This window comes from Strigops habroptila, chromosome 1 (genome assembly GCF_004027225.2).
Source record: "Strigops habroptila isolate Jane chromosome 1, bStrHab1.2.pri, whole genome shotgun sequence".
In the NCBI taxonomy this organism is placed as follows: Eukaryota; Metazoa; Chordata; class Aves; order Psittaciformes; family Psittacidae; genus Strigops; species Strigops habroptila.
Genome location: NC_044277.2, coordinates 152,242,984 through 152,255,769, shown reverse-complemented (window position 1 = coordinate 152,255,769; position 12,786 = coordinate 152,242,984). Strand labels below are relative to the sequence as shown.

Sequence of the window (12,786 nt, the reverse complement as noted above, 5' to 3'; positions counted from 1 at the left end):
GTAGTTAAGATAGCAAGTCATTCATCAGCTCCTCCTTCCCAACTTAAAACTATGGTTAGTGAAAACAACAGAAGGTCCCACAGTCATCCTTTATAGGAAATTTCCTATTTATTTATGGGCTTCTTTGTTTGTTTGTTTTAAATCGTAGGAACTTACATTGTTGTTTTACTGGGAAGGGGAAGGAAGTAACTGCTCTCCCTCCAGCACTTGGTAGATTGAAAAATTCAGTGTAATCTTAACTCCAGAATATGACACTACACCTTGTGCACACAATCAGTTACTAATTCCCTAGGATACCCAATTGGAAATGCTTGCTATGAATGCAGCTGTGCATTCACTTGGATACCTGCCTTTCATTTCAGTGATCATCACCAACTCTTTTTTTATAATTGAACTGATGGAGCATGCACTTAGATATAATCTGTCTCAAATACTAAGAAAACAGCACCCAGATGGAACACAAAAGCAGCTTTGTTTGCACTCATAGAATGGTTTCGGTTGGAAGGGATCTTAATGATCACCTAGTTCCTGCTACCCAATTGTATAAAGGAAACTATATTTCAAAACTAGAATTCAACAGAGTCTTTACAGTAAATACTTTTCCTCTTTATTTAACCCAGATGCATGTCTCGGGTACTAAATAGAGTTGTGATTTCCAGAACTATCCTCATTGTAAATGACCCATTCTGTGGTTTGTAGGACTGGGGGATTTCCAAACCTGCGTGAATCCATTACGGTTCATTCATCAAGGTATGACTATAACATCATTAGCTACAAAAGAATTTCCTACATCCTTATTCCAGTTACCTGCTGTCACAAACAAGCAGATCTTTGTTTTTCCTTTTCATAAATCCAATTAAGCTCAACCTTTAAAATAATCTTGTTCAGTTTTGTTCTCCTTGCTTCTCTTTGAAGGCTCCTTAAAAATGTCAGAGACTAGAAACTTCAGTGTATTTCTGGCCAGCATATAAGCCAACTACAAATTACCTTTGGGAGTTGTCATCTTTTAACATGTGTTTTAAAAGAGATACTGGCCTCTGAGCTATTTCAGTAACATATAGATATCCTTGGTAAGATATCTTGGTAAGCAAAGCTCTTCTCACACTTATAAAATGACAGAATAAATAGGGGAACTTAAATGATTCAATAGGATGTACTTTCAAAACAGCAAAATGTGAAATTCCTTTTCCTGGGCTTATATAGTTTTAGTTCTCGGTGTAGAAGCTCTTTGCTCTGAAAAGCCTTCTTGCCTTTGTTAGGTGCTGTGGAGATTTTTGTTTGCGTCTTTCTCCATATGTGTTCTTCCCCAGCATCAGAATTTGGGGCCTTTTGTGTGTACTGAGTTGACTCTTAGAGCTTTCTTAATTAATAGAAACACAAATTTTAGCAAACTGACTGAACTTTTCATATTTATATTGTTTATATTGTTTCACTCTTTGTTCTTTCATCTGTTTTATCAGTTCTTTCCAACTCGAATCTGCTTGTCTCTTCCGACTCTGGCAAATGGCAGATATGCAAGAAAAAGAGCAGAGCTAGTCTGGGAGCCAGACATTGAAGGAGCCAGTTTGCCAGAAAACTGGTGACTGCTTATTTGATAGTTTCATTTACTTCTAATGATAAAGCCTAAATAAAAGAACTGCCAGTTAATGTTCAGTTGCAAATATGAATACAAAGAACTAGCGATGGGGACAGTGGCTATTTTGACTACCTCTATTTGTCTGAGGCTTTATCAGATGCTGTATCTATAATGAAGATGTGGTTTTGCCTATGAAAGAGCCTGTGAGACTGAAATTGCCTGGGTTATACTTGCTGCAGAGGACTCTTCTTTTTCCACCCCTAAAATAAAATCCTCTTCAACTGACTTCAATTCTCATGTAAAAATGAAAGAAATGACTCTTTATTTAGAAATCGATGACTCTCAAAAGCTGATCTTGAGTAGGAGTATCAGTTTACAACATCAGAGCAGGAAGCTTTCACCATACTTACAATCTTAAGCAATGTCTTCTTCAACACCATCTACTGAAGTGTTTACTAAGGAGGTTTTTCCTCAGGTTGTTTCAGAAACTTAGGAAAGGCCTGTCTGAAATAAAACAGTAGCAGCTTTCCTCAGACAGCCTCTCCCTGTGCTCTCTCCATCTCCCCCAACATCTGCTCTGTTTAAATCAGTTATATTAGGAAGTCTGCTGCTTAGTATCTTAAGTAAACCAAATAATGCTTGAACTACTTCTTAGAAAAACATGCATTTAGATTCCACTTTGTTTAATTTTTGCATGCCAAGTCTAAAAATACATGTATCATTTGCCTCCTGAAAGTCAAATGAATTAGATGAGTCCATTTACAGTGAAAACATTACAAAACAGAGTCAAATTGCTTCATCTTCCATTAGAGAGAAAAAATGGGGCATACCCACCAAACCAGTGGTAAGGTTACTTTTGTTTACCAGCACTGACACACAAAAGAAAGAACCATAAAACATCTGTACGGAGTTGCAGATTGTTAATGTTTCACTTGGTGAAGCTAGATGTGTTGATAATTGTGAATAAATATCTCAAAATGCTTCGTAAATGTATTTCTCAAAAGATTAGGGAATTCTTTCATGGATATTTTCCAGGAATTTTATATTTTGTTAATAACTTTCTCAATGATTCCCAGCCTGGGATGTAGCCGATTTGTTTCTTTATGAGACTTTTAAAGCAAAGAAGTAGTAAATGCCCTGTCATGACTTAAGAATTTTTGGCAGGGTATTCTGGAAGAAGTATTTTGGATGGGTGGAAAACCTTGGAAATTATCAGAGACTCAAGATTAAGTTTTTGGAAGGATTCCTATTTCCTGTTTTCATTAGTGTCTTCGAGGGTATCAGCCAGAAAGTAGCAACGAGCATATTGGGGATTAGAGTTATTTGTTATAGGGAAAAATTGGAGCGCTGATGTGGATGAAAAGATACAATCCAGCAAGACTACATGGAAAATGGAGCACTTTGTGCAACTACCTGTTTCTGCCTAGGAGTAATTTTGAAGAACATGTGGTCATTACCAACTGAATTTGAATAATTATCACTTTATTACTGCTAACAAAGTAAACATATTCAAACCTGAATGCAGACATATTATCTGAAGACATGGTTTGAAGTAGCCCTTCACATTCGGCCTTTTCAGAGCGCAGCAGAAAGGTCGTGCCCATAGTTATGGATGCTGTGTTTCAGGAATGATACGGTTCAAATGGACGGGCTGGGAAAGCATCAAGAGTTGTCAGAGGTTTAGAAAACTCTGCTCTGCAAAAGAAGATTGGAGAAACTGGGGTTCTTTAGTGCAGGAAGAAGGGGGAAGATATCCAGCAAGCACCTGGTCAAGAAAAAGAGTATTTTCCTCCAGGTTGAATGACCTAAAATTAGGGTAAATAGAGATTAAGCAAACTTTTCTGAACATACAGTTGAGCAGTAGAGTAGATGGTTGAAGAAAGTGAGGAACATGTGAGTAGAGGTTTTGAAGAATGGGTTAGACAAGTATCTGCTGAGAATTACGTAGCTGTAAGTTTGCTCCTATCTGAGGGCAGAGCGGACTAGAGCCGATATTTAAAGGTACCTCCAACTCCTTCTTTTTCCTGACACACAAGTATCTTTTCCACTATAAAAACAAGTGTTTGCAAGACTTTAAAATGTCATCTTTTTCCTCAATTATAACTTCATTGCAGTTTGACTGCAAGCCGGTTGTTAAAGGCTTAGTAGTATCGAGAGCAGGACAAGAGAGTGTTGTGTGACTTAATAACAATTGGTGATATGAGAACTCTGGTTCCAGAAGCGTGTCTGGAAACAGAAGCTGCCTCTTCCTTTTTCAGTTGGCTCACTGCAGCAAAGATTACGTGCTAGGTATAGGAAAATGAAAGCTCAACAATCAGGATGTGAGAAATGAAATTCCTAGCACTTCCTCCTCTCTGAAGTTATAGATACAGAAAATAAAACATACCAATCCGAAATGCCTATGTAAAGAGACTGCAAATGTCTGATGCCTCTGCGGTAGGAAGAGTCCGTACATGATTATAAAGGAAGGAAATACATACTAAATTGGGAAACTTCTGTCAGTAAGTCAGTAACCATTTCTGCAAGGATGAAGATAAACTTTTAGAGGGAGTAAAGGCTTGGTTGAGGGGGCAGGGAGGGTGTTGTTTGGGGAGGAATGGGGGATTTGTGGGTTTATTTCCAAATTCAGCATTTCTCATAATATTTGAGAACTACTCTTCATTCAAAGGGATTATGGAAAATGACTGATGGACCAGCTCGGGAGCAGGGATTACTATTTGGCCTTGTTGTACTGGTGCACTCGGTTGACAAGTGCAGCATTCCCAACAAAACAACCAGTGTCTAAAGTCAGCCTGTGTTCTTTATCTATGTTGAAACTTTAAGGGCATATTAACTGCACAAAGAGCTAGTTTTAAAGTTCACCATCTCCAAGTGACAGACTTGAGCCACAGGGTGATCCCATACATCTTGTTTCCATATATCCCTTATTTCCTACAAATACAGTTACATTTTCTGCGAGTGTCAGCTTACTGAATAATTTGATGTTAGGAAAGGAAATGGAAACAGATGCTGAAAGCAAACAGAACTGTCTGCAATCATGAGTCAATATACCTAGAGTATTTTCTGTTTCTTCTTGCTCTTAACTTGCCTTCCTGTCCTGAGCATGTCACGTCAAACTGTGAATAGACGCAGAGCTTCCAATGTGATGGATAGCAGGTATTACCTAGTAAGTTTTCCTCTGTAAAGCAGATTTCTTTGTTCTTATTCTTCATAGATGCCAGAGTTCCAGAAGAAGACTGTCCATATTAAGGACCCAGGGAGAGTAGAGGAGATTATCTGTGGCCTCATCAAAGGTGGAGCTGCCAAACTTCAGGTAAAGATAGTAGAAGGTGTAACCAGTTCAGAATGAAAGCAATCATGCAATTGGTGCTCTATGCTAAAAAGTTTTAAGAACATGTATATATATATCTATCTCTCTAAAAACCAGAAGTCAGCCTTCAAGAGATCTCCAAAATTTAGACATATTAACTCCTCTTTGTTGTTGTTGTTGATTCAAGTGTAATTCAGCCAGACACTAGTTAAGTAAATGGATAAACACGTAATCTCAGGAAATACTTTAACCAAAGGAATTAGAAAACCAGATGTGTTAGGAAAAAGGAGTTGTTCTCATGAGCTATACTAGTTTGCATTACAGTAGTTGAACAGAACAGGGGGATTTCTGTGACACAGATGCTACTGAGCTGCAGCTATTGTTGATCGTGCAGAATTTCTAGCCATTCTTTATTTTGTCCCTCCATGTTGTAAGACAGTTTTGCTTTTTCTTTCCTTAAATAGATTATTACAGATTTTGATATGACATTAAGTAGATTTTCCTACAATGGAAAAAGATGTCCAACTTGTCATAGTGAGTACTTTTTTTTTGTTTAATAGAGATTGGTTTGTTCACTCCTTTTAGTTTTTCCTACGTTTTAATTTGCTATCCAATTTATTCCCTAATATGTGTCATTTTATATTGACTTGTTACCTAACCTGTACACCCTAATGAAGAAGTATTCTAGTGACTGCCTATATGTGGTTTTATGTATATATATATTTTAATAACAATCTATGTGAATTAAAATCAGTGAAGTTCACAGCTAAAACATTAATTTCTGAACTAGAAGATGGTAGTTAGACATGGTAGGGTCAATTTATATTTAAGAGCTCGTAAGATTCCTGAGGCCTGCAAGATGCAGATAGTAAAGTCTTCATAATTCTCAACATTCTTATCCTGTAGCCTTTTAGAAGAAAGAAAGATAATCCATTTACTAAAGAATGGGAATCCTAAAACACATAGGATGGCTCATGATGATTTTAGAAACAGTTAAATCTCGACAAACAGATAAAGAGAGCTTGTAATTGACCTTTTAATTCAGAGATGAGGGGAAGGACATCTTCATGCTTATGAAGAGAAATGTGCCTTTTACTGGTTGCGGGTAAGGAAAGTTCTGAGGAAACATAGTGATATGTCATCAAACATTCTCATCTGTGCCATTGACACTGCTGTAAAGCGAAGCAAAAGACACAGACCATCTTGTTTAACACTTCTTTTCTTCACACCCCCCCAGACATCATTGATAACTCCAAGCTCATCACAGAGGAATGTCGGAAAAAGGTAAGCAGAAAACCTACTAGCTGTTGTTGGGCAGACAACTGGTATTACTCACTAGCTGTACTCTGTGTTGAATTACACAGCACCACAAGAAAAGGGATCCAACCTTTAAAACTCTGAGCTTTCTCACTCAAGAAATTGAGTGAGATTGAAAGAAATCCCACCACTAATAGAAGTGAAATATTTGTATTCTTGATAGTAGCACGTGGTTGATTTTAACAGCATCCACTTTTTAATACTTATATTTACAAGCTTTGATCAAAAAGCATTTCAGATTCCATTGTATCTAAATAATGGAATCAGAATGGTTAGATCAAGTACCAAGAATTGTTTAATGTGTTTTTATGAAACATCTGATGGTTTTTTTCCCTTCAGTTATTGCAGCTGAAAGAAACCTATTATGCTATTGAAATTGATCCAACTCTCACTATTGAAGAAAAATATCCCTATATGGTAGAATGGTAAGAGACACCTCCCATCCTGAAATTGAGCTAAGATTCATTATAGTAAGTTTTTAGAAGCAAATTAATAGCAGTAATTAACTTTAGGTAACGCATGAACCAAGTTAATCTCTTTGAGTGTTGTGCAACAGCTGGTTTTGCTTTGCTGCTAACTTGAATGAGCAAGAATTAACCATACAGGATGCTTTTCATCATGGGATTTGATGAAAGGTGAAACTTCTTAAGTCAATTCCAACCCATTTCTTGTTTCTCTTCTAGGTACAATAAATCTCATGCATTACTCATTGAACAAGGCTTACAAAAGGATAAGTTTGCAGAAGTTGTGAGGGAATCTGATGTTATGCTGAAGTAAGTTCCTTTTGATTGAATGATACCGGTTTGGAACATTTTCTATAGATTCTGACTGGGTGTTGGGGGGGGGAGGAGGAGGAAGCAGACACCAAACAACATTCCTGAGAACATGACACCTCAATCTTGGAACACAGAGAGCTCTTCATGTTCCCAGTTCATTGGTATGTGGTAGCTAAATGCCTGCAGTGATCACTCCATGTAAACTAGAGATCTGAAACTGCTATTTGTGGGGTTTTTTAGTCCCATCTCTACAAGCTTCATTTCTGTTAGACTCTCATCCTCTTGAAATTGCACTGGTGATGCTTGTTTTAATGGGAATGTAGAGATCAACTTTGTTGCTTTGAGAAATATCCCCTGTAATAGTTTTATGTGAGATAAAAATACAGCGAAACACATTTCATATGTTATATTAAGTATTGTTCTTCCTCTCTGGCTAAAGGCAAGTTCAAAAGCCAGCAAAATCCCTGCTTGAAATGTGATGGAGCTCCCATCTCTCCCAGGGTTCTCCAAACTTGTTGGCAGATTTTGGATGACTGAAACAGGATGTTAGAACTTCACTTGTGGAAGTGATTGTTTGTCATATTGACTAAATTCTTACCTTCCCCAAAGCAGACAAGCACATGGTCTCTTTTAAATGTGAAATTCTACCTATTGGTGTCTGGGTGGAAAAAGCATACGGAGATAACATTCTCTTGTTCCCGGAATACTATATATAGCTTGGATTGGGTACTGAAAAGTAGAAACCTTTCAGGACAGAGCCACAATAAATGTTTTCAGGATTTAAAACCAAAACAAGATGTGCTTTATGGCAACAACCCTTAAGAAAGTCAAAACTTCAACAAGGAAGACTAAAAGGAGATGTACAGACTCATAGGAGCTAGGGAGAGTTCTACTAGTTGTTTGCTTGCTGTGGGGTGTTTGGGGAGGGCAAAGTGTGTTTAATTCTTTATAGAAGTTTTTGGGGAAAATAATTCTGCAGAGCAAGACCAGACAGCTTGATGCAGCAGTTTCTTGCTAAAACTACGTGCCTTGCATTAGGTTGATGGTTCTTGCTAACCTGAAAAGGTGAGGTAAAAGAAATAAAGTGAAATGCTCAGGGAAAACTCATTTTCTTTCCCAAAGACAATGTGAATGTCTTCTGAAAGCTTCTCTTGGCTTTCCTTGTTGGAGATGTGATTTGTATTTACATTCTGTGTTGCAGAGAAGGATACGAGAACTTCTTTGATAAGCTCAGTGAACACAATATTCCCGTGTTCATATTTTCTGCTGGGATTGGGGACATTCTCGAGGAAGTGATCCACCAGGCTGGGGTCTACCATCCCAATGTCAAAGTGGTTTCCAATTTCATGGATTTTGATGAAAACGTATGTATGAAATAACACATTCTTACCAAGCATGACTGTGGTATTTAGTAGCTATATATATGTGTGTATATATATACACACACACTACAAGATGACTATTTTAATGCAACAGATCTGGCCACAGAAAATCAGAATTGCATACTCAGCACTTTCCCAGGCACAAAAGCAGCAGAGGATAACAGTTCAAACACTGTTAGCATGCTGTGACTAAGGTACCATTCATTTCCTTGAATGACAACCTCACACTCAGCCCAGTACAGCACCACTCTTCCTCCAAGCAGGGAGAATTGCTGTTTGTCAAGTCTTAACTATTCTATTGCAGTGATTACATTATTTAACAGTAATTTATCTTGTTCCTCATTAGAGATTACGTAGTTCACTGTTAGTTCAGCAGTAACATCCCGTATTTCATTCTACATTCTATCTTGTCTGCACGACACTAGAAATAACCTTAGTGTTTTGTTGGGGGGGGGTTTCAAATAGGGAATATTAAAAGGATTTAAAGGAGAATTGATTCATGTTTACAACAAACATGATGGTGCCTTGAAGAATACAGAGTACTTCAAACAACTGAAAGACAACAGTAACATCATACTGCTGGGTGATTCTCAAGGAGACTTGAGTATGGCAGATGGAGTAGCAAACGTTGAACACATCCTTAAGATTGGCTATCTCAACGATAAAGTAAGTAGCCTGATCTAGCCTTCTAAACGTTGAGTGAGACATGATGAGTTAGAAACAGGTCCATTATATTAAGCTTCAGGTATCAAACCATGTGTTTGGCCCATATTTGGTTTAAGATTTCAAACCTTTTCCACTGATTTCTTGCTTCGATTTCTTTCCTAACCTGTAAGCTACAAAACCACAAATTGCTTTGGGTTTTGTACTGAACTCCTTCCAAAAAGGTATTTGTTGAGAAGTATAAATCAGAAGCTACAGAAATTACTTGGTTTATGTTCTTGTGGCTCCTCCCCCTCCTATCAGTACTGCATTGTAACTGAGCTAAATTATAACCTTCCAAACAAATTTAGGCAGCGTCTCCTTTTGTTGTAAGGCACTTCCATGTGCATCCAGGAGACAGAAGACTTCAGCTTTCTATTTCTCTCTTTCAGGAAGCTGAGGAAGTAGTTTTTTCTACTACAGGTATCTTTATGTGTGAGATCCTGGAATAAATGGGAGGCCCTGTATCCTACAGTGCACACCCAGCTGTGTCACACCACTCCTCCTCTGTCACCCCATGGAATTCACTCATAGGAGCGATACCTATTTGCATGGCTCATTCCCTGAGTTAGGTGGAAAGGCTGGGCAATATTCTAAAGACAAAACCTCTTTTGATAATTAAATATATAACTAAGTGGGTCTTTTCATCTCTTCTGCAATTAGGTAGATGAGCTTTTGGAAAAATACATGGACTCTTACGATATTGTCTTGGTGAAAGATGAATCCCTGGAAGTTGCCAACTCCATCCTACAGAAAATCCTGTAAACTGCAGTCTCAAGTCACTCCGTTCCTTCCAGGAGGCAACTGGACAGAAGAGCAGCACGTGGCTGCTGTCTTAGATCACTCATTTACAGAACTGTTTAATTTAATTTAAAACTTTTCTCTTCATTTTGGTATTTTGAAATACACATGGGTCTCCATCGTCAACTAGAAGCTCCTTTTACTGCTCTTATGCTGTTCTTTATTGTCTCACACTCCAGTGACAACTAGATTTAAATTGGGATTGATAGATGTGATAAACTGCTGCTGATGGGGTACTATGGTTCAATGTCTTTTAATCAGGCATTTCAGAGGAGCATTTTAGACACTGTGGCTATTTTGTACCATTGAAGATGTGAACGTTCTGTGATTGAGCAGCGTGCCCGTTGGTGTTGCCTTTTCTTCTTTCAAAGAAGAGACTTCAGTCTCAGCTGCACTTTGAAAGATCTTACTCGTATGCTACAGACTTTCACACAAGTCTTTCCTACATCTATTTTTCATCAGTAAAAATGCTTTATTCACCCAATTCAGGCAAAGTGTTTCTTCTTACCAGATTTTTGTACCGTGTACGAATTATTCTACATCCTCCCTGTTTCTTTATCCTCTGTGGAATGGGAAGAACGTTTGAAGTCAGCGTATCTGAGATACAGTTTCTCCATCTCTGTAACAACAGATAGTTTCACAAGCTGAGATTACAGTCATAACCTCAGCCCCTTTTCAGATCTTTTGGGTACTACTCCACTTGTAGCCTGCTGCCCCATGTCAAAGCTGGCATGGCTCGGCTAAAGGAATTTCTCTTGGAATTCTCAGTGAGCTGCCCCAGGCACAGAAAATCAAACCAAAGCTAGATCCTAATCTTGGATTTTAGGAGCTGACTTAGCCACGTGCAAAATTGAGTTTTCTTGCTACCAGCCCCATGCCTCAGAAGCACTTAAGGAACACCTCTGCAGACTGCCTTTGGTCACATTCCTACTCTCTGGAGCATCAGTACAGCATCTAGCTCTTCTAGTTTTGTTATGCAAGTCCTCTCTGTTCAAACACCTACTGAATCTTCATAGAATCACACAACAGTTCAGGTTGAAAAGGACCTTAAAGATCATTTGGTCCAACCCCCCTGCAATGAGCAGGGACATCTTCAACTAAATCAGGTTGCCCAGAACCACATCCAGCCTGGCCTGGAATATTTCCAGGGATGGGGCATCCACCACCTCTCTGTACCTCTGAGAGGTCTTGGCTGTGCTAGCTCTATTCATTAATAACACAGAGGCAATCATGAAACTTCCCTGCTATGCAATATGGTCATTGTTCCCCTTTGCTTGCTTGGATCTGTGCCATCTTCCATTCCTTGAGGAATGAAAACATGGGAGAGCCTAGATCTGCACATTCTCCTACCACCAAGTAATAGACCTCTCACAAAATGGCCTTTTTCTGTCCAAGTTGTGGTCTGTTGTTATCTAAATTCTGACGTGGTACCACCAGCCACGTTTAGTCCCAATCAGCAGACTGACATCTGTTACACCCACTGGAACTTTTCCAAGCAGGCAGGATGGGGGTGGTTTCCTTACCCCACCTCTGTCTGCAGCAGAGTGAAATTTAACCATCCACATATTCCGAATGCATGGCAAAGACATGCATCTTCACATGTTTGAGACATGATGTCCCCCTTGTATGCAACCAACAGTCATGTCATTCCCTCCTCCTGGCACAGGGGCAGCTAGATCCCCAGAACGGGATGTTAGAAGCCATCCATTTGAGCAGAAAACCCCTTGAACCATAAGACGACCAAGGCGAGGACAGCATCTTGGCTGCCTTCCCTTTAGAGCCGTGACTCGGGCAGCAGCACACGGGAAGAGCTGGAAGCACCCTGGTGGTGCCAGTGACAGGAGGAGACCATCCAAGGAGGGTCTGGGTGGTTGTACTGCAAAACAGGGAGGGAAGGAGGGAGGTGCCTTCTGCACAGTCATCTTCTGCCTTTAACAGTGTACATTTTGGGTTACAGGCACCTACAGAACTTACATTACCTGAGTCAGCATCAAGGTTTTTTAGCGGGGCAGAGTTGGTGGCTCTGGGTTTTGGTTTTTAAACAAGCAATCTTGCTGGCTCTTTTGTCACAGCTGCCAAATAGAAGTCCAAAAGGCAAAGGCCTTCTGACAAAGTGAGATGTTTGTCAGTGCTGGGATGCACTGCTTACTCAACCAGTCTCTGGTTGCAAGGGGCTAATTACCAGGCATTACTCCCAAAGTCTACATTGGGATGAAGTTTTCCATTTACAGGTAGGTTACCTTTGGAATACAGATAACAGATGAAATGTAGAGTATGTGAGAAGCAGCTGATAGCCACAGCTCCACAGCACAAGATCCATCAGTAACACACTCTCTGGCACAAGATCATTCTGGCTACAAGCAAACAGAGTTCTCTGACCCCCCGCAGCATCGGTGAGAAGGTGTGAGAGGCTCTGATGTCTTGTGGGCAGGATTGTCCCATGGTCTCATCCAGCCTGCCTCAGGATTCCACATCACCTCATTGATCGTCCCGCCAGGATTCTTCCTCAGGCTCACCCAACCCCAGCCATCGCTCCTTCAGCGTGATGAGGATCTCATTGTACAACCCACCCCAACTGGAGGGAAAGCAAAACCAAACCAACCAAACCATACAGAGAAGCACACTCAGAGCACTATGGAAAGGGATTAAGCAGCATCTTCAGAAGCAGTTACCCAAGCAGATCTCCAACTACATCTTAATCTGAGCTACTGAAATGAGTATTCAGCCTGCCTAGAACCCCAGTGTATCAGAAGGGATCACTTGATGGTTTCCCAACTACAGGGACACTTAAAACTCTTTGCCTTGATAGAGGATTTCAGATCAACCAACCATCTCCCATGCATTACATAAAGAAGGTTTTCCAATCTGAACTCTGAGCACTGGCTGAATGGTCACTCCCCAAACATTCAGTCCACAGCGACA

General features: G+C 39.7%; 1 protein-coding gene and 1 long non-coding RNA gene across 6 annotated transcripts in view; both read left to right on the top strand.

Annotated features, from left to right (window-relative positions):
• Positions 1-10,348, top strand: part of NT5C3A (5'-nucleotidase, cytosolic IIIA) — a 28,005-nt gene extending 17,657 nt beyond the window's left edge. For 4 of the 5 annotated variants that reach the window (XM_030509205.1, XM_030509220.1, XM_030509237.1 and 1 more), the window contains 8 exons: positions 4,791-4,889; positions 5,351-5,420; positions 6,124-6,170; positions 6,543-6,628; positions 6,887-6,976; positions 8,181-8,343; positions 8,827-9,027; positions 9,727-10,348. In XM_030509205.1, the coding sequence (XP_030365065.1) occupies positions 4,791-4,889; positions 5,351-5,420; positions 6,124-6,170; positions 6,543-6,628; positions 6,887-6,976; positions 8,181-8,343; positions 8,827-9,027; positions 9,727-9,828 (858 nt within the window). In that variant the 3' untranslated portion in view covers positions 9,829-10,348. Of the gene's footprint in view, positions 1-699; positions 751-4,790; positions 4,890-5,350; positions 5,421-6,123; positions 6,171-6,542; positions 6,629-6,886; positions 6,977-8,180; positions 8,344-8,826; positions 9,028-9,726 lie in introns of all 5 variants that reach the window. The other variant, XM_030509228.1, reaches the window with a different exon arrangement.
• LOC115618095 lies at positions 757-2,162 on the top strand. The gene is made up of 2 exons (XR_003994731.1): positions 757-1,070; positions 1,461-2,162. It is a non-coding gene; the product is annotated as an uncharacterized LOC115618095 (long non-coding RNA).
• Positions 10,349-12,786: the final 2,438 nt, after the last annotated feature.